Here is a 22,258-nt window from a genome sequence, read left to right on the forward strand (position 1 = left end):
AGCAAAACATTGGATAAAAACATGTTATTTTTACAATTACACACCTTCAAGAGTGAATATTGTATAGGGTGAAAATGGAGAGTTTGCATAATTTTGAAAAATCCTTAAAAAATACCCCTTTTTTGAAAATTCGTAGCTTCAGAATCAGAAACGGTAGAGTCCTGCGCGACCACTCAATTTATTGGAAATTCTATTTTATTTTATTTTGTCGAGAATGATTTCTCTTGAGAATCTCAAGGTTTTCGAGATTGAATGAGAAATTCGAAAAAAAGTCCGAAATTTTGGGGGTTTTGGGGGTGAAGCCGCCCTCTTGCGTGTCAGCAAATTTCGGATTTGAATTCAGCGCCCCAAAATACATATAGAACCGTCGAGAAAAATTCTTTCGGGGCTGTTTCCTGAAAAACGACCATTTGACTGGACTATCATTATCAAATCGTTTCCAGGTTATTTAGTTTATTGATATTAACCAATTCTCACATTTGAACTTCTACGATTTTGCATGATGCAGTAAGTATTTTGGCAATTCTTATCGACTTGTTCACATAATTTTGACAGTCTAACAACAACTTTACGCTAATTGTATCTACTTTTTGCGTATTTTCAAATCAGGTAGGTTTATCTGTCCATCCCACATGTATTTTCTTCCTTTTCATCATCTGTTGCTTTTAGTCATAGTTACGTTTCGAAGAAACAGATTGAATAATTTTGTCCTCGGCATAGTAATTGGTCACTCTATCAGTGGAATGTTTTTCTGTCCGTTATGGTATGGTGATGTTGGTGGTGGTCATAAGTTGTAGTGGGTGACGAAGGTTGTCAAGATTGTGCTTTACATATGTTTCTTCCTTCTGTCACTTTTCTCTGTCTTCCATTCCTTCTCTTGTTGAAGAGCCTACTCACTAGGCACTAGGGAGTGCCAGGTAGTCATCGTGTGTATCTTACTACGTTTTTCTCGTACTGTGTAATTTATTGACGCTTACTACCATAAACAACTGTAGGTCATTTTATTATGATATCCATCATTCCTGTTTATTTCCTATTCAAGCCTAGATAAAAATGTACAATAACTTTTACCTACTATTGTTATACCATTCATTTATAAAAAATCACGGAAACTTCTACTTGACATGAATTTGAAACATGACTTTCTGTTCAGTCTTTGACAATTGATTAGATTATACAAAATATATAAATGAAATCATTTTTCCAATGCATAAACATGTGAAACAGGATTGCTACCATTGTTTTATACAATATGCTTATTCATTTACTTGATTTTCAACGATTACAACAATTTTCAACTCAAGTACAATTCATTTTTTCAGTCGTACAATTATTTTCACAGTTATACGAGGAGGCACAACAGGCTTATGCCCAAAATAGAATAATGTGAAATGATACATAAAATAATAACGATACAATGATAAATATAAAAGTATGAGTGTTTGAAATTTTGATCCTTGAGGTGTACTTATGCCCGCCTCTCCACTAGGAAATACTGAAGTGAAGTGCACCCAATAGTTTATTCTGATAGAACATTGTTTCATGAACTTATATCATTGTGCGAGATCTCAATGTGAGGACAATGGAAGGTAGTGATGATGCTAAAAAATGGGTGTTTACGAAATACAAGGAGCATTTTTACTTTCCTTGCCCTATTACCATAGGTAAGGAAAGTATTGCTTTCCGAAAAAAATTAAGGTACCCCAATTTCTAAATTTCTATACGTTTCAAGGTCCCCTGAGTGGACCCCAAAAAAGTGGTTTTTGGGTATTGGTCTGTGTGTGTGTGTGTGTGTGTGTGTGTGTGGTGTGTGTGTGTGTGTGTGTGTGTATGAATCTCCTAATCAACGGAATGATTTGAAATTTGGAACTTAAGGTCCTTCCCCTATAAGGATCCGACACGAACAATTTCGATCAAATGCAATTCAAGATGGCGGCTAAAATGGCAAAAATGTTGTCAAAAACAGGGTTTTTCGCGATTTTCTCGAAAACAGCTCCAACGATTTTGATCAAATTTATACCTAGAATAGTCATTGATAAGCTCTATCAACTGTCACAAGTCTCATATCTGTAAAAATTTCAGGAGCTCCGCCCCATTTATGCAAAGTTTGATTTTAGATTCCCTATTATCAGGCTTCAGATACAACATAAACAAAAAATTTCAAGTGTATAAGATTGAGTATGAAAATCTCTACAATTAATGTTCAGTAACATTTTCACCTAAAATTGGAAATAAGCTCGAAATTTGATAAAATGTTATTATTCAATTGCAAACTGTTGGCAACTGTTGATTCTATTAAATCGTTCACTATGAAGAGATAGCAGACCACGTGTGTCTCCAGCGTTATTGTCCTGTCACCAGCTGGCTCAGATATTCGAATAGTAGACTTGAGATGCGCGGGAACACTAGCGTCAGGTGATAAATTTTCATAACGGCAAGGAAAGTTGTGTGAGTGCGCCACACCAGATTTTTTAAAAGCAGACTTTTCTCGAAAAACATTCTACCATTTGTAACATTGTTGAACGATTACTATGAAAGGTGTTGGTTTGTGCCGCTGCCGCCTAGCCGCCTGCCTGCTAGCCGTGTGTGAGGAAGGTTACGTCTGTTGTCAGGACCCGTGGTTGCGCGTGAGAGTGACGCGTTGGAAGTGTGTTGGTGCTACCAGCTCACAGTCAACCAACTCGCCGCCATGCCGCCAAGTCAGTCTTCAGTTCTGCTCCAACCGGTGCGGCTAGTTGTTGTGTACTTTCTGCTCCCATAGTATTTGAGACGGTTGTGGAATAGTATTCACGTGTTTATTTCATCCGTAATTAGTATTCGTGTATTAGTTACATTCTCAACAGAAGGCAATTTGACAGTTAAATTAATTCCATAGTCTACTTTCCACTATTTTAGACAGTGAAGGAGTGTTTTTTAAATCTACACTTGACTCTAGACGGTAGAAGAGCATTATCGATGAAATTTCATCCATGAAACCTATAATTATAACCTATAGTATTCTCAATTATTAAATTATTCTACAGTGAAATAAATGCCACTCTATACATTCTCAAATCTGGACAGTGGAAAAGTGTTGTTTCGATCATTTATCTAAATCCAATTCAAGAGGAGACTCAATTTACTAGCCATCAATATTATTCATCTTGACACAGTAAGGGAATACTGTTTGTCATTCATCCTAGACAGATTTACTGTTGTGAACAGTTGCACTAGTTGCTCTATACTGTCATTCAGTTGACAATTTGTGTAATCTAATGCTAAATCCAATTCCATATCCTGTAGAACAGTATATTGTTATTACTTGCGTACCTATTTGAATTTGAATTGTTGTGAGAGTGTGTGAGTAATGTCAGGCAGCGCGGCAGCCGTGCGTCGGTTGGAGGCATTATTCCGTGACGTCAGCCTCCAGCCGTCGCCGCCTCCGGGGGCGGCAGTTGACCGCAAGAACTCAATTGTTAAAACTGTTAAAATCGACAAGAAGTGCGAGGTTCATGGGGATAAGACTACGACGACGACAACGTTCCGTCGAGGATCGGTTGGTGACGTGATCCGTAACCGGCGCAACTCCTCGTCCGTAGGCCCTCGTCGGGAGTCGATGCCGGCTCTGCATCTCGTTCCACCGCCGTCGGCCTCACTCCGACGCCGGGACTCTCTGGTGCTCGGCTCTCCCTCGCGCACCTTGCATCACCCGTCGGGGTTCCCGTCCACGCTGCGCCGGGACTCGCTGGGTGCTTCTTTGGGCAATGTGAACGTGGCCCCCAGGAAGGACTCGCTGCGTCGTGATTCGCGACGCTTCTCGACGGATTCGCTGGATGGCAACCGACGCAACTCGTGGGATCCGTCCCGCAGGGGATCCTCCAGCTCGTCGGGCGGGTGGGATGACCCCATTTGGGAGGAGGGTGGTGCTACTAGGACTGTGCCCAACAATAAGGTACGCATCCTTCAATGTCCTCCAATTTACTAACCCCACTCTACTGAATTTCAAATCAGATTTACTGGATTCATTAGATGAGAAACTCAGAGCATTAGACTTCTCCAAGAATTCGTTCGATGACTCATTAACTCATAATAATCAACAAAGGGTCCCTTAAAATATTACTCATCAATTTGCATAAAGAATTACCTTTTTTTAAGTATCAAGCTACTTATTACCCCTAGAATATACAGTATCATAATAATTTATCCTCTACTGAACTGAATGTGCATCATCATTTTACACTGTACTTAATGATCGACTTCATTATGCAAGACTGATGTTGCATTTTCCCCCACCACATGAAATACTGTTGTTGGTTGTAGGTCACTGGTGGTTGATGGATTTGATCTTGATTCATCCGGCAGGCAATATATGCTACTATTAGCTGGGGATAAATTAGCTGCTGTGATATGGATACTAACTGATTATAATGTTTCAATTCCAAATTATTCGGACGCATGAATTAGGCTGTACTAGATATTACTTGAGACAGTTTTTATCTACTGTATCTTCATGCTAGATCTCGGCTACGGTACTGGTTAAAATTTTGAAAACCATTTTTTTAGTCAGTCTTGGAGACTTCTAGTCCTTATTCCACCAGAACGTGGTCAGTTCTGATTTCGCTTACTCAAGTAATAAAGATAATCAGAATTTTAAATCAGTCTATCTTAATCATCACTGTCTTGGTTTCACAATCTATATGAAATTGTGCCAAAGCTAAACCAGGAAACATAGCAAAGAATAGGTGCGACATCATCTTGCTATGTTGTAATGTAATAATACACTATAATGTTATGTGAAACTAAAACTACACAATTTATGAATGCTCATGTACAAATTTCGAACATATCTGAGAAATCGGTGGAGGATGATGTACTTTAACATATTCAGCTCTTTCAATAATAGACTTGTTTCAAATGATGGAGCTATCAATAATGATTATCCTCACAAATTGTGATTTAGCAATCATTTTTTTCATACAGTATTACCTGTATATCCTTATTCCAAGGAAACTCTTTCGAAGTACTAATTCAATCTCGCTAAAAATTGTCCATTCCACTCAGTGATGAGATCTAAATTCTCAATGTGTTCACTATTTATAGTTCCAATATCATATCGTACTCTGATACCTTCATCTCTGTTTTCCTCGTTAGTTGCCGTACGAAAAACGAATAATATATCTGTGATTGGTGAATAATAGCGTGCCTGTACATATTGCGTGCAATACGCGACTAGTGAAAGCTCAAGATATAGGATGATGCAGAATTGAACTTAGTAGCCTGCTTTATCAATGCAAATGTTTTCGCAATCTCATCTGTGCTTGTTGACTGTAGTAATCCTTCATGATTATCAGCATGACTTATTGTTTGGTTATGTTCTACTTCTCGTGTAGCTAATTGTAACATTGTTTGGATCTTCAGACAGCTAGAAACGTACACAGAGGGGGGAGTTCTGTAGATACCATAAGATTTATAAATAAGCGTCAACTAAGTTTTGAATCGGTCATAATTTTGATCCCTTTCTTCAAAATTGTTAAGGTTTTACTGTTGTTTGCTTTGATTTTTGTATGAAAAATTTAGAACAATTATGTCTGGCGATGTCAACCTTCAACCAGGTCCATTGACATTCAGTTCAAACCAGTTCATCTTGTTTCGGCCGTTTGTCTCTGTTTATAGGTCTGTAGGTAGATAAATCTTGCTCTTTTTTGGGTTTAATATTCTTCTCGTGTGCTCTCAGTTTCTCTCGATCATGTATTCTGGGGAAAGTAAACGACTTTTTATAGAATTTGATTTGGCGCACGCATTTGGTGTGTCGTTTTGTTTTTGATATGCTTGCTTTTGTCTATACCGATGATGTATGATGAATAATATGGATTTTTTATCAATTACCAACTGCAACAGCTTCTTAAGAAAGTATATGAAGTCGTATATGGACTTCTGATAAGATAGCATAGGAGGAAGTCATTAATACTTGCTACTTACCAGTTCCCGTTATCAGAACATTTACTCAATATCTACTTACTTAGTTCCAAGAATTCATTTAATTGTCGGTGTGTTTCATCACCACTTCATCTCGTTGAATGATGTGTCCTACACTCCTCTACTTGTCTCTATTATCATCATTTATGTCAGCTCATTGTCTCATCTTATTTGAATGGAAATTTAGGCTTTCACCTTCCATACACAATACAAATTACAATCTACTTTTATTGTTGACTTCGCGTTGTAAAAGAAGTGTAATTACCAGCTATAAACTCAGTTCTTGTCATTTGGAATAATTGAATCTCTGGTCCTATTATGAAAACAATTTCATGTTGTCTACATCACATTAACCATAATCAATATCAATATTCATTATTCAAATTCTCTATTAAAAAAAATGAATAACAATCAAATACATTCCAAAAAGCAAATACAATATTGTTTCCTAATTTCTAATGTGTTCCCTATAGGCTACCCTATGTGGGGACACTTGAATATATATAATAAAATATTAATATACAAATTTAAATATTATAACATGAAGAACATAATAATTGAATATGATATTATATTGAAATAATCAATATGTCAATTATAATCATTCTCGCACACACATTCACACATGCACACACACACATACATACACAAAACTTAAAATTATGTACGGAGTGGTTGCTGTTTCTTTTTCATATTTAGTTCAATTTAATTAATAGTTAACGTTTCGTTTTTTCAAAGTGCTGATGTAATTAGACCATAAATGAATACGCGTTTTTGAAGAAAGAGACAGTGATTGAAATTTAATACTGTCTTACTGTTTACGCATACCGGACGGGATTTGTGAGTTCAATGATCTTTAATTGTTGCAATGTTCATGTCGTGTAATGTGTAAATTATACTCAATTTATACCTATATTAATTTAGTGAAAAAATCATTCGCGTTGTCTACTTGTAATATGAATTTCTTGATTTCTTTTCTAAATAACTGACGTGACGTTATTTTCCTTGTTGTTACTGGAAGTGAATTGAATATTTTTATAGCTATGTATTTGAAGTGTCGTCTGGAATGTTCTAATCTTGGTTTTGGGAGGTTAATGTCCTGTGAATTCCTGAGTTTTATTCTTTCTTTCATTTATTGGATATCAAAATTATTTTCAGCTAAATCCAGCATTGCTTTGAATATGATAATATTCTACGATCAATACTGACATCTTAGATATTTATAATAGTCGAATGCAATTTATCCTTTAAATTAAACATAACAAAAATCTAACTTATTCATCATCATCATCATCATCATCATCATCATCATTATCTGACTTCCACGGTGTAGTCATGACTGTTCGTTCCGGTCTTTGAAATAGTTTTTTTTATATTGAGAATTGTCTTATCATCTCAATACCATGATTTATAGCATGCTCTTAGCATAAATAAACAAACATTCAAATGCAAGCTCTGTGATGGTTTTACAACCATCAATTGGCTTCCGTAGGATTCTTATGAAACCTACGTAAGGCAGTTTGGACAAAGTTTACTGAAGAAGTGGAAAAAACAGTATCCAGAATCCCTATCAACATACCAAACTATGGAAGGTTCAGTAGACTGCTTTTCATGGCTGCAAAGAGATCTATCTCAAGAGGCCATAGAAATAATTATATCCCATGTTGGAATGCAGAATGTGATGGTTTACTGGCTGAATATAGAGTTTCACCAGCTTGCCAATAGCCTGATAAAAAACTTGGATGAAGGAAGACGCAATCGTTGGATGGAAGCCATGCATAGTCTTGATTTCACTCACTCCAGCAGAAAATCATGGAGTTTACTCCGAAAGCTGAGTGGGGACACAAGATCCATAAAAAGAGCGGATGTGACTCCTGATCAAATAGCTGACATCTTTCAGGAAAATGGTGATATAGATGTGCCCCCAAAGCTGAAAGCTCAAATGAAGCGGAAACTACAGAAGGAGCTGAAAAACTTCATGCAACAATCCTTTTTGACTGAGTTGGTAAGTTCTGTAGAGATTACAGCTGCCATTAAAAAGATGAAAGGCAATAGAGCACCAGGAGTTGATGGAGTTCTGCCTGAGTTTATCAAGAATTTGGGACCAAAAGCTATAACGTGGCTCTTAAAGTATTTTTCTGAAGTAATGGTTAAAGCCAAGCCCCCCAAATCCTGGAAACAAACAAAGGTCGTAGCAGTATTGAAGCCAGGAAAAGATCAAAGAGACCCAAAAAGTTATAGACCAATAGCCCTGTTGTCAGTTGTGTACAAACTTTTTGAACGAGTCCTGCTGACAATAGTCGGGAGCAGAATGGATGAATGTTTGCCAGAGGAGCAGGCTGGTTTCAGGGAGGGTAGGAGTTGTGAGGAACAAGTATTGGGGCTCACAACTTACATTGAGCATGAGTTTGAGAGAAACCTCAAATCAGGAGCCGTATTTCTGGACCTTAGTGCAGCATATGACACAGTGTGGAGATCTGGTCTTCTTCTGAAGTTAGCAAGAATCCTGTCAATCCGTCAATCTCTTTGGAGCTATATTGAGAGACCGTACATGCAGAGTGTCTCTTTATGGTAAACTTAGCCTTATAAGAAGATTACAAAATGGTTTACCTCAAGGATCGGCTCTTTCACCAATTTTGTTCAATGTTTACACTGCAGACCTGCCTGTTACTCAATCACGCAAGTTTATTTATGCCGATGACATTGGGCTTGTTTCTCAAGGACGAAATTTTGAACAGCTCCAAATTGTGTTGAATGAGGGTTTAGAGATAATGGCAGAATACTTCCAGCAGTGGTTCTTGAAGCCTAACCCGTCCAAAATTGTCTCAACAATATTCCATCTCAGTAACCAGCAGGCAAAAAAGACAATTGATCTCAGGTTATGTGGCAAAAGAATATCTCATCAGGAAGCTCCCCGTTACCTAGGAGTCAGACTTGATAGATCCCTCACATATCGACAACATCTGCAGGGGTTGAGAGATAAACTGAAGACAAGGCTAAATATCATCAGCAAACTTGCGGGAACAACCTGAGGTTGTGGCATGAATGCCCTTCGAACATCAAGTCTTGCACCTCTGTACAGTACAGGGGAGTACTGCTCTTCTGTCTGGGCTCGCAGCAGACATGTTGAGAAAATTGATACAGTTTTCAATAAAACTATGAGGAAGATTAGTGGGACATTGAGACCAACAGAGACTGAGTGGTTGCCTGTGCTTAGTAACATCATGCCTCCAGATCTCAGAAGGTTGGAGAAGAAGAGTTCATTTTCCAGTTGCAACACATTCATGAGGATCTCCCAGTCTCTAGAGATTTGGCTAACCCTCCACCAAGGCGCCTCAAGTCAAGAAGATACTTGAGACTTGACGAGCAGGAGGAAATAAGAAGTGCGAGGGAGTTATGGAGACTGAGATGGTTGCAAGGAGAGGTCAGGAACAAAGGCCTTGTGGATGACCCTAATGACATTGTCCCTGGCACCCAGCTGAGACGTAGAGAGTGGTGTGGCCTCAACCGGTTCAGGACGCAGGTGGGAAGGTGTGCTGAGCTGATGACAGCATGGGGATACACCTCTGATCCTCTGAGCCAATGTGGATAAATTCAATCAATGAATCACCTAATATCTGAGTGTCCACAACACTCCTATCATGGAGGGCTGACAGAAGTTCATGATGCTGGAGAAGAGGCATGTCAGTGACTACAGAACTTACTAGATTCTATTAGTATTTAACATATTAAGTGTAAAATTACGTTTTTTCTAACTTTGGCCTATGAATGCATATATAATATAAATATAAACAGGATATACACGACACGGGATATACATTTAAACAGGAAGTTTGATTGACAAAGGGGACCCAGCTCCCGAAAATTCTCGTTTAAATGTACGTTTTTAAGTGTTTTTAATCTTTCCGTGTCGTGTGTATCCTGTTTATATTTATATTATAAAACTTTAAAGTGTTTTCTGCCAAGTGCTATATATATATATATATTATATATATATATATATATATATATATATATTATGAACCAATTTTTATTCTTGCGAGATTTGTGTTTGGACTTGTTTACACTGTGCTAATATTGTGTGAAATCATTACTCAAGGTGTAAGTATATGAGAAATAGATCGTATAAATAAGGCTTTCAACATAGTGAGGCTAGAGCAATACTGGATCTATTGTTGGTTACATTCTCCAAGCGTATTCTTCTGTATGTGTTTTTGTACAAACCGTCCAATTCCATGAGTGATGCTAGAAGATCGGCTTACAAGTGCTTTCTTACGCCAAATTAGTCCGGCTTATAGTGGTTTACTGTTTCAAGTATCGTCCCTAATCGCTCAGACCTAGACTATCCTCAACAATTATGGCATTTTAAAGGCTAGACCAGTTGTTTCCTGAAGTATAGAGTCTGACATGCATTGGAATAGTAGAGACAACATCACAGCCTAATGACCGAGTGCTCCTTGCTCTATGACTCTTCTTCCACCTTAGTTCAATTACTATACTATAACACACCACACCATGCTATAACTTACTATTCTATACTCTGAGCTTATATAGTGTTACACCGTTATTTCGTAATTGTTACCATGCGTTTTTTCTGGCATTTCAACTGTAGCGGTTTAAGGTTCAAATGACAATCCAGTCTCTATCTAAATTGCATCCAGTGAGTAACAGCTAGGTCGTAGAATGACAGGACGTGCGTGCAACTAGGATATAATCGTGTAATTCTGTCAAATTAGTGACATTTACGTCTCGGTTACTCTACAATTCATGTGTGATGGGCCCAAATAACTGGATTGATTACTGAACGTTTTTTCAGTACTAATATCCAATTGTTTTAATCGCGTCAACTTTCCGAAATGTATGGAATTGAATTCTGTAGATTATTATTCTCATTCAATATCAATAGATTGATTTGTTTGCATAATGAATTGTTGTGAGAATAAATCATTCGCCGGCCGGGCTGGTCTAGTGCAGTGGTCGCCAAACAGTCGATCGCGTGCTACCGGTAGCTCGTGGGCTGGTTTTTGGTAGCTCACAGAAATGCTTGGGTTGTCAACCATGCATTGAGAAACATGGCTACAAAATTTTGCATTTCTCACAGATATAACTCAGAAGTTGAATGATTCAAATTTGTAGTTTCAAGGAAAGATAAGGAGATGTAGGAAAAGAATGTCATCCAGTTAGAATATAAACACTTTTCCAGTCTGAAGAAAATCAATGACGAGAAAAATCCTTCACAGCACCTCAGCAATAACCAAGAATACGTTACAATTCAGACTTGAGACAACAGTTTGATCAACGATTTCAATATTTTAAAAGCATATCGAATATGGTACAATTCGTCAACTCTCCTTTTGTAGAGATCAATGCAGAAGATTTTGCAGCTTGTGTTGTAAAACATTTTGGTGGAGATCAGGCTTCAGTTGAAATGGAATTTGTGGATTTTTAAAATGATCTTGTCTCTCAGATCACTTGCTACAACTGGAAATATTTGGCCTCAAGTCCCCAAAGAAAAATATCTAATTATTATTCAAGTTGCATTGAGGTTGAAAGCTATGCTCAGCTCTACCTACTTGTGGAAATCATCTTTTTCAAGTATGAAATTCATAAAAAATCTATATAGGGACATGTTTAGGACAACTGCATCAGAATGGCGGCTACAAAGTCAGAAAAATACTTGATCGCCAAAAAGAGTTTCCACTGCTCTCATTAAAATGTAAATTTCAACTTTTGTTATACTTATTGCTATGAGATAAGTAGATTTCAACACTAGAAATTAATGTATCTTTATAGGCGATAAAAGATACTTTTTTTATTCTAATATTCCTTGGTAGCTCACTAGAAGATTTATAAATGCTATTCTAGCTCACGCCTCACAGGCTCATAAGTTTGGCGACCACTGGTCTAGTGTCTAGTGGTCAGGAGCGTTACAAACTTCGGTCTGCTAGTACCGTCTGGTTCGTGAGTTCAAATCCCTCCGATGGCATGGACGTTTGATCATCTCATCAATTCACAAATACACTTTCCATTACTCACGCATAAGCAATCATCCATGATGTGGGCATCATCCGCAATAAGAAAGTTTTGCAAATATTTTGTTACGCCGTATTAGTTTCAGACATACATTTGACATAATATGAGGAGGAGCTGTTTCTTGGATATCCAACAGCCTTCACTTTTAGGGCAAAAACGATATAAGTTACTCTAGACGTCTAGGTTATCAAGACTTGCGTAACTTATCAAATTCTATAACTGATATTTAAGTCACGAGTAAGAGCTCTGTTTCCATAAGGTGGCTGCAATCTCTGACTTCTTCCATAACTGAACCATCTATACATTGATCACCTTACAAATGCATGTCTTGTGTGAGGGAGCATCACAGGACTTAATTTTCATTCAACATCCCGCCCATACTGAAATTTATAATATCCAATTCTCTGAATACCATAAACGAGATGGTATCTATTGTTGAAATTGCCGTAAAAATAAGGCGCAAAGAGTAGGCATTCCGCTGGGCAATGCTTACTGTGGTATTCTACCCGATAGGGGTTGGTGCAGTTTGCATAACCTGCCCCTTCTTGTAGAAAGAGCGACATCTAGTTATCACTGTACTATATTGTTTCCTTGTCATGTAACTATGCATGATAGAATTTAATATGCAGACGTATAACACCTATTTCATAGAACTGCAAATTGTCTTCTCACATTCATTTTTATTCCTGTTCTCTTCATTTGTTTGTTCCATTTTAATAGTAATACTCGACCATTTTTATAATTATTACTATTTTGTTCAATGAAAGCACTGGAATGACGTTAATATGTTAACGATATTTGACAAATTGTATTGAAGTTATTTATATTCTATAATTCATAATACTGTAATTTATGCAACTTCCCAATAGCATTTGTGTTTCTTTTCAGCTAATAAACATTCAATTGAATAATGGATGAATTGATGAAGAATTTAGAATAAATTATTAAATACCAATACTATGTAATAACATATGGTTTTTTATCCGAAATAACGCTTTCTCACATTCTTATTGAATCAAAAGAACCCAATTTCTATCTTGAAACACTGTTCCGTTGTACAAGAATCAAATCAGTATCATCCTCAGCTTTATGATTCATTTACCAATTTCGGATAGCATTAATAACCAGAGGAATATGCACCTTTCGCTTCAGATCGGTTTCTTTGAAGTTGAAACTCTTCTTTCAACTTCCAACTGGAGGATTAAGTTCATTAAATTCACTAGAAACGTCCAATCAATCTCTGAGTTGCTGAGCAGTGACCAGAATACACCACTAAGCACTAACCCACATTTACATTCTGAAGACAGAGTGTATTCAAAAATAAAAGAATAAACTGTTGATTACATTATTGATATTGATACAGGTGAAGGTCGAATTCTTGACTTGAAGTGCAGTCGCCTGCTCAGTTGGCATTCAATGAAGTCGAAATTTATTGCCATTTACGGCAAAGCCGTATGACTGGTATTGCTCGTGCTTGTGCGTGGCTATGTGAGAAGGAACAGATGAGAAGATGAATAAGTTGTAGAAGAAGAAGAGAAGAATGAGAGGGCATTGATATCGACGAGTTCAACTTCTGCTCCAGACTGTTAGTATTCACCGAGCTGAGTCACTCGCCATTTCTTGTACAGACTACAATTTAGATAGCTAAGTACGGACTTATTAAAGCGCACATGTTTTGAGTTCATAAGTCTCTCTCTCTCTGACTATGGTAATCTGCTGTGGGTTTTAGGATTGCTGGTGAAACCCTCACTTTCCATTTTGGGATTGGAGAGCTTGAATATTGATGTTGCTGAATTTCTATTGATTAGATGGCTGTGATTTCTGAGAAGTGGAAATTCAAATATGAGGATATTATAATATTATTTGTTATGAATATTTCATTCCGTCGTATTAAATTCACATGATAGTTTTGATAAAAGTTCATATGGCATTTTTATGTGAGTATGCTCCAATCTATCTCAATACAAGTAAACTACAGTACATTGAAGTTGATTCTATTAATTTTTTTATTAGAAATTCAAAGAATTATATTGCTTATTATTATCTTCAACATTCATAAAATTGCGATTATTCTCATCACAAAATAATGTACACGTAAAATGTTCCAATAATTCTAAAATTCCTTTATTATCAAGCTATTTTCCTATCTGATTATAATTTGTTTATTCAAACTTCAAAGTAATGCATTTTGTGAAGATATTGTTGCTCTTTCCAGCCTTCCAACTTGATTCTTATTATCTCATTTCACTTGAAATAATATTTAATATGAATTTTCCTACAAATTATTTTCAACGAAAGTGTGTTGTATTTTCCCGATATGTCCAACGAGAGCCCACATTCTCTTGATGAGTGCATGATCATATTATATGCGAATTACAATTGAATTTATGGAGTTAATGAAGAAATCATATTGAAGCTATCATTTTATGGCCAAATTGACAGTAATTCACAAAACAGGGTTTTGTTAGATGTATGTACTTATTCAATAATTTAAAATTAGAAAAGACAACTCTCACATTGTTACAAACTAAGTTATTTGTGTAATGTAGTTTCACATGGGAAGTGAAAAATGCTCCATTGTGTTGAATGGTGTCATAACTGGTACGTATAGGTCATCCATTTTCTCTGTTTGAGGAAATTTTTTCCTATGTTACTCAACGAGTCCACACATTAAAAACAGCACAAAGAATTTTCTCATCTTCGCTCTTGCTTCTTATCATTGATGACTTAGTTAAAAACCAATGTTCCTCTGTCATCAAAGACTTGATCTCATTTCTGAATCACACATGATTTGGTCAAATAATAACAACTTTAGATCCTAAACTATCCCAATAATTATTTAGTTGATTCTTTGAAACTAAGGTCAGACCTGAGATAACCAGGGGGGCTCTACAACTTATTCTACTGCCTCCACTGAGCTTATTATTTCAGTGAATTTTAATTGTAATTTTTCCGGGTTATAGACTTATTATTTCCTTGAAGTAAGGCCCAGGTTCAGCAATTTTTCATGGAAATGTCGATTCTGTATATTCTAATAGTCATGGTTACCATTTGTCAGTCCTATTCGTTCATCATTAATCTTCATCAAATGATCGTGCGCTATTTTATTTGGAATGCATTGTTGATACAAGCAGCACATGTGCAACTGTGTGGTTGAACAGGACATGTCGTTGGTTAGCCGCGGGTATAAATTATTAATAATTTGCAATTAATGTTGCAATCATCAGGCCTTGCCTTGATGCTTTTTTAGCTGTTCTCGCTTTCTGGATAAATTTACATACATTTGCACTTTCCATCGGCGGTGGCTAGTGGTTATTAAGTAATTTAAATTTGGCGCTCATTTAAATTCTCATTTCAGGTCGTTCTTGGTTGGTCAACAGGATTTGCCATTTAAGTCTTGTGTGAGTTATTTTGCAAAATCAATCTTGCACTATGATTTTGTTTATCAAGTTTTCAATGAAAGTGAAATTTAATGGCTTATTGTGGGTGTTGAATTTATTGATGTTCTATAATTTAATTTGTATTTCGCTCCTTATTTGCCGGTAGAACGTAGTTCATAAAGCTCTTAGTCACAACCATACTCGATCATCCACTATTAAAGTAACTTGAATTTTCATAATTCACAGGCCAGTTGAAATCAACTAGTTTGCTCCATCCAAGCAAAGAAAATAGGAGTACAAAATACCTACCTCCCATTCTCTTTGGTCCAAGTTACTTGAACCCTAGAACCAGGAAATATAAGTTGTAAAGTGAATCTGTTAGTGGTGGCTCTTCACAACTTATATATATATATATATATTTAAAGTTTTATAAATTTCATCTAGTCAGTTCTTGACTAGTAGTTGAGTTTGAATCATATATTCGAGAATGATTTTGTTGATAACTGTTGAGTCTGTAGACGTGTACAGTGTGTTAGGGTGGTCACATAGTGGAGCGGCGAAGGTGTCTGCATGATTGAGAGTGTAATTAAATCAAAGAAAAGATAGAATAAGCTTATGCTTATACTAATGCTATCTTTTCTCGATGGTTGAATGCAATGTATTTAAATGGTGGCACACATGGTACGCCATTATTCGCCACCATCAAATTATTTGCATTTAAATGCAACATTCTTAATCTTGAAGCTACCTTCAACGTTCCATCATGTTTCTACCCTTTGACATGACGATTTAATTAATTAACTGATTAATTAATGACGATTAACTGAAAGTGATTCAATCATTAAGATTTAATAACACTTACAAAAGATTCTCAATATAAACTCATTTTAGAAGAATTAAGGCTTGTCTGATGAATAGAAAATTGTATTTTATTTAATGCATTACATTTCTGCAACTCACCAGCCCTCTTTCTTGAATCAACTGAACTTAAAACTTCCAAACACTTCAGATAAAGTCATCACATTAAGCACCACCAATTATCTCGTACGATTTAATTACACGTCGCATTGTCTCCGAATGTAAACAAATCGAATTAATTTAGTCGTTTGTTATTTGTTTGTTAGACTGCGCAACTGCTCACACACGGAAGCAGCACAGGCCTGCCTTTAACTATGCTAATTTAGGAACTATTCTATAACTATTTTATCGAACATGATTCAAGTCCTTCTCATCAATTAGATGACAAATTCAAGGTCGACTTGAGGCGCAGCAACTCTGTAATAGAACACTAATCGCCTTGACAGTGACAGTGACGCAACGCAACGCAACGCAGGGCGGGTCCATGCCCACTGACTGTAGCCACAATCACTTCACACTGGCAGCATTCTTTGAAAATAGCATCAATTCTCCCCATCCAATCAATGCTGACAGTTTAAAGTGAAATTTTGCTGTAGCTGACTCCATGCTGTAGGCTGCAAGCACATATTAGACTTGTGGCAGAAATAAATCTGTTGTGGTTTTGCAAGACAGACTGGTTGGAGCAGGAACTAGGCACTAGTGCACTAGTGTGATGGGCTCACTTCGTCACTATTTCTATTGTTGCTGATTCGATCTGGGTGACAGATCTGGTTGATTGGGAATTGTGTAAATATTGCAAGAAAATGTGGGCTGCGTTTGAAATTGGCATGTGAATTATGCAGTGATGATGGATCTAATGATTTTTAGGTGTATTGAGCTCATATTTCCAATATACGTTTCATTAATACATAAATACGTTTTCCTATGATAAGCCTATCCTACATGAGTCCAAGTCCTGTGCGTGGTAATTTGTGGAATGATGAGAAGAAATGTATAGGCCGACAGTTTTAGGTGATTTCGAATCTGTCGTTTGAAGCTGTTAAAATTTAAATTCCAGATTAAAATTCTTGTAAGTGTAGCCGGTCATAAGCATTATTGGTTGTCGTCTTTTTCAACGAGAATATTGAGAGAGTAATCTGAGAGATTAGTACTCTGGACAATTTTAATCATTGAGACAATCACAGTTTATAGAATCATACACAATTCCACTTTTTTACTTTCCTTGCCCTATTACCATAGGTAAGGAAAGTATTGCTTTCCAAAAAAATTAAGGTACCCTAATTTCAAGTTTTCTATACGTTTCAAGGTCCCCTGAGTCCAAAAACATGATTTTTGGGTGTTGGTCTGTGTGTGTGTATGTCTGTGAACACGATAACTCCATTCCTAATCAACCGATTGACTTGAAATTTTAAACTTAAGGTCCTTATACCATGAGGATCGGACAGTAAGAAATTCATTAAAATTTAATTCAAGATGGCTGAAAAAATGGCGGATAATTACTAAAAAACCATGTTTTTCACGGTTTTCTCGAAAACGGCTCGAACGATTTCCTTCAAATTTATACCATGGATAGCTATTTATGAGCCCTATCAACTGACATGAGTCTCATTTCTGGGAAAATTGCAGGAGCTCCGTAATATTCTTGAGAAAAATGGCGGATAATCACTAAAAAACCATGCTTTTCACGGTTTTCTCGAAAACGGCTCTAACGATTTTCTTCAAATTTATACCTTGGATAGCTATTTATGAGCCCTATCAACTGACATGAGTCTCATTTCTGGGAAAATTGCAGGAGCTCCGTAATATTCTTGAGAAAAATGGCGGATAATCACTAAAAAACCAGGTTTTTCACGATTTTCTCAAAAATGACTTGACCAATTTTTTTTCAAATTCATACCCTTTATTTATCAGCTCTATTGAGCTCTCCTTTCTGAGTCTCCTTTCTGGGAAACTAATGGGCGGTACACCCCATCCTTGAGAAATGGACTTTGTAACCTCCTTCTCGTGCATGGGGTAGGTAGGTAGAGCAGTTCATAAAAATAACACATAGTCGAGATATTTTATCTGTAGAAAGGCTGTTTTGACGACTCTTAAAAAGAATCATCGAATTACACAATTTACACAAAGGAAAAAAGTACTCTGAAAACAATTATATCTTCTCTATAAATAAATGTAGGTATATGTTCGACATTTTTTTTTTTTTTTTTGTAATCTTGTTGTCTATTGAGAAAGTTTTCAATGTGATTTTTGATGGCAATAGAATTTGAATTTAAAAAAAGAATTATCAACAAACTCCTAACCAAAGAAAACCTTATAGTGTCTTTTGAGAACCTAAATTCTCAGACAACTATAATTAAGTTTGGAAATCATGCTAGACCCCGATGGTGGAGGGGTTAGTGAAATTTCTAGTACTATTCTAGTGGTGAGGAATTCGAAATAAAAATCATTTGACGATTGATTGCCTCTATATTAAATATTTAAACTCAAACAACAGTTTACAATAAATACTTTCTTCAATTAAAGATTATCTTTGTCTTTAAGAGACCAAATTTAATTATTTTTACGTCTTTAAGAGACCAAAATCTAAGGGACACATTGAATTCTGGTGGGGAAAGATCAAGTACTCATCTTGTAGTTGTCGTCGCGATGTCCGGAGTCCCTGGCGGAGATGGATGAAGGGTGAAGATGATCAGTCGTCCTCCAGGAATGTTCAGGCGTCGCGGCGACAGATCCAAAAGGGAGTTAGTCTTGTTCTCTCCTCATCAGCGTTCAATGACGTACGATTCCATCCATGGTTGGAAGAAGTCGCCGGCCCTTTTACAATGGAAATTCTCAGCCCGATACAGAAACCTGATGACAAATTTACAACAGAATTAGAAACATAATAATTACCAATATCTAATAGGATTGTATTCAATTGATGATCTAGGTAGATCATCAAATAAATACAATTCACCGCTTCCTATGAGGAAATAAATAATATTATTAACATACATAAATCAAACACTTATAAATCACAATAATTGATAAATTATATTCAATGACAATAATAAAAATACTCACCCAAATGGGTATTGAAGATGCGAAGTATAGAGGGAATCAATCGTCATCCTAATTCATCCCATTAGTATATTCTATAAGGGGGACTTTACCTCTAAATATTATTCTTACATTAAATGTCCGATTTACTTGGACAATCAATTATTAAATTCTCCTGGAGAGAATGAGAATGTACCCCCAAACGAAAACATATTACTGGAAATTGTAAGAAAATCTCAAGAAACAGTCAACACTCTGACAGCTGGGATTAGAATGATTGCTCTCCTAGTTTTCAGAGGCTTCCAGACTGGTCAGTTCTACCATAAAACTTTAAAATATTTACCCGATCGCCTGTGAATTTCTCTTCGCCCACTCTCTTTCTCCTCAGTAAACAAGGAAGGTGATACGTTCAAGCAAGAAGGAAACTAGGCGAGAAAAGTTATTTCCCTTTTGCAAGTTTAGAACTATGGGATTGATTCAGCATACTTCTGGCGTCTAGATCGTCGTGAGAACAGATAATTCCAAGTGGGATCGTGGGAACCAAGGACTTTAATAAGATTCTGGTCATAATTATAACGATTTTAGAAATGCTGGCTAAGTTGCCAATGAACAAGAATAAATTTACTATCTTCATGGGAACTGAAAACTACTTACTTAAGATAGAATAAATTCCATTTAATAACTCAAAATTTTGGTACAGATTCTCCCCCCGTTAAAGGAAAGTTGGACGCCAATGAAAAAAAACTACCAAAATTTTGAATAGGTGAGCGCGTCAATTGAAAGGGTGTGGGGAGAATCCACAGCATTCGGAGTCAGTCGAAACGAAGAAAAGCGCGGGCCCAGCGCAATCTAGCGTCGTTGACTGGTTTTCCGAGCAAACACTTACTACTACCGCTACAAGTCATGAAGGTTGTGAGAGAGAGTGTGCGAGAGTAACTTACGTCGAATGCAGTCAGAGAAAATAGGATTGACTCTGTCTGGATCCTATTCTCTCTGAACGGAGCTAGCCGCTCGATGTCAACATTACACAAATTACTCATTTAACGATATCATAATATCAACAAAATTATCATGAAACCTTACTAGAACAATGAACTAGCCTACTCTGAAAATTATTGATATATCAAGCTTTTCATTCAATACTTAATTTAGTTACACATTAACACTACTAACCTATTTCTATATTGCCAATGAATACTATAGTACGTGAATAAAATACTACAACCTAACTGAATAATCCTACTTGAGTACACAATAATAAACTGATTATGCCTTATTCACAACGATATAGTTTAATTGATTATATATAAAAATTGATATTATATAAGATTATACTCCAATTACGATTATTATAATAATTCTACTTATTTATCCTATTTTACTCATATCTTCCTAATATTCTTATTACTATAATCATGGCCATGAACTTATATTACTACCTAGGAAATTTCTCTCTTGTTTATAGTCGACTTTCAATTATTACAACTTCAAAGACATGATACAACAGTCACGAAATTCAGATGCGTCCACCTGATTTCTTATGTGTCTCCTGTATTAATGCTCTTATCTAATTTCAATTGTGATACATGTGCACGTCGTATGAATGTATTTCCATCCATGGAAAATAACTTTACAGATACAGGTGAAATCCATTCTTTTATTATGAATGGGCCAGACCACCTTTGTGCTAACTTTGCCGAAATTTTATCAGCAGCTCTACTAATTGGATTAGCTTTTAGGAAAACTCTATCATTAGTTTTGAAAGGGATTCTACTTCTTTGTAAGTCAAATCTTTCCTTCGCTTTACTCTGCGATTTCAAGAGGTTTTCATGAGCTTGTTTCCACAATTTTCTCGTATTTTCACTGAATTTCTGGGGCAGTATTTCATCTATTACCCATATATTCGTGAGTGGGTGAGTTGGTTTATGCCTGAATATCAACTCATAAGGAGTATACTTACTACTTTCATGGAAGCTGCAATTAAATGCTAGAGGTAACCAACTGAGTGGTACATCCCATTTTGTGTGGTCATGAGAAGAGAATGCAATAAGTGCAGATTTCAAATTCCTATGTACTCTTTCAACAGCGTTGGATTGAGGGTGGTATGGAGTACACGTGACATGTAAAATGCCTCTTTGAAAACAGAACTTATTGAATATATTAGATTTGAATTGTGGTCCATTGTCTGACACTATTATTTTAGGTACACCGAAATTAGTGAAAATCCTTTGTAGTTCATTGCAAACGGTATTAGCATTGGCTTCTCTGACTGCAATCAGCCAGCAATACTTACTAAAAGCGTCGAGACAGCTAAAAATCATGCAATTACCTTTAGAAGATCTTGGGAGTTTTCCTACAAAATCTATAAATAATTTCTCCATTGGGTAAGAAGCAACACTGGAAGCCATATAGCCATAATTAGCCTTCTGTGCTGGTTTAGATAATGCACATATTTTACAGTTCTTAATAAATACTCCTACATCTTTAGATATTCCTTTCCAAGTGAAAACCTGTTTAATTTTATTCAAAGTTTTTGTATATCCTAGATGAGCGCCAAACAAAGATTCGTGGTAATACTTGCAAACCATGGGTTTTAGAACTTGGGGAAGTACTATTTTTGGTTCAGTTGAATTTCGAACATTGCATACTAGAATTCCCTTTTTTATTTGATACGGAAAAATATCATTACCAGCACTCGCTGATTGCATTATCTCCTTCACAAATTCGTCCTGCTTCTGATAGGTTGAAATATCAGTGAAACTGAGTGGGAAATCTACTAAATTTATACTACATAAATTCTGTTCTATTACTTCGGGAGGAGAGTCTTCAAACATACGGCTTAAGCAATCGGCGACCTTATTGTCAACGCCTTTCACATGCTCTGTAGTAAACTGAAAGGCAGATAACCTTAGAACCCATCTCCCTATCCTACCAAGTTGCTTTGGGTGGTTCAAGACAAATTGCAGTGCATTACAATCAGTTCTCAGAATGAA

The 22,258-nt window shown here is 36.4% G+C and overlaps 1 protein-coding gene across 5 annotated transcripts in view; it reads left to right on the forward strand.

Annotated features, from left to right (window-relative positions):
• LOC111043535 (WD repeat-containing protein 47) overlaps nt 1–22,258 on the forward strand; it is a 248,489-nt gene that overhangs the window by 96,196 nt on the left and 130,035 nt on the right. The window contains exon 1 of one of the 5 annotated variants that reach the window (XM_022328512.2): nt 2,686–3,931. The exons of the other annotated variants lie outside the window; for them this stretch is intronic. Coding sequence (XP_022184204.2) covers nt 3,347–3,931 — 585 coding nt within the window. The 5' untranslated portion in view covers nt 2,686–3,346. Of the gene's footprint in view, nt 1–2,685; nt 3,932–22,258 lie in introns of those variants that run through there. 5 annotated transcript variants of the gene reach the window in all.

The sequence above is a fragment of the Nilaparvata lugens genome, chromosome 6, assembly GCF_014356525.2.
Source record: "Nilaparvata lugens isolate BPH chromosome 6, ASM1435652v1, whole genome shotgun sequence".
In the NCBI taxonomy this organism is placed as follows: domain Eukaryota; kingdom Metazoa; phylum Arthropoda; class Insecta; order Hemiptera; family Delphacidae; genus Nilaparvata; species Nilaparvata lugens.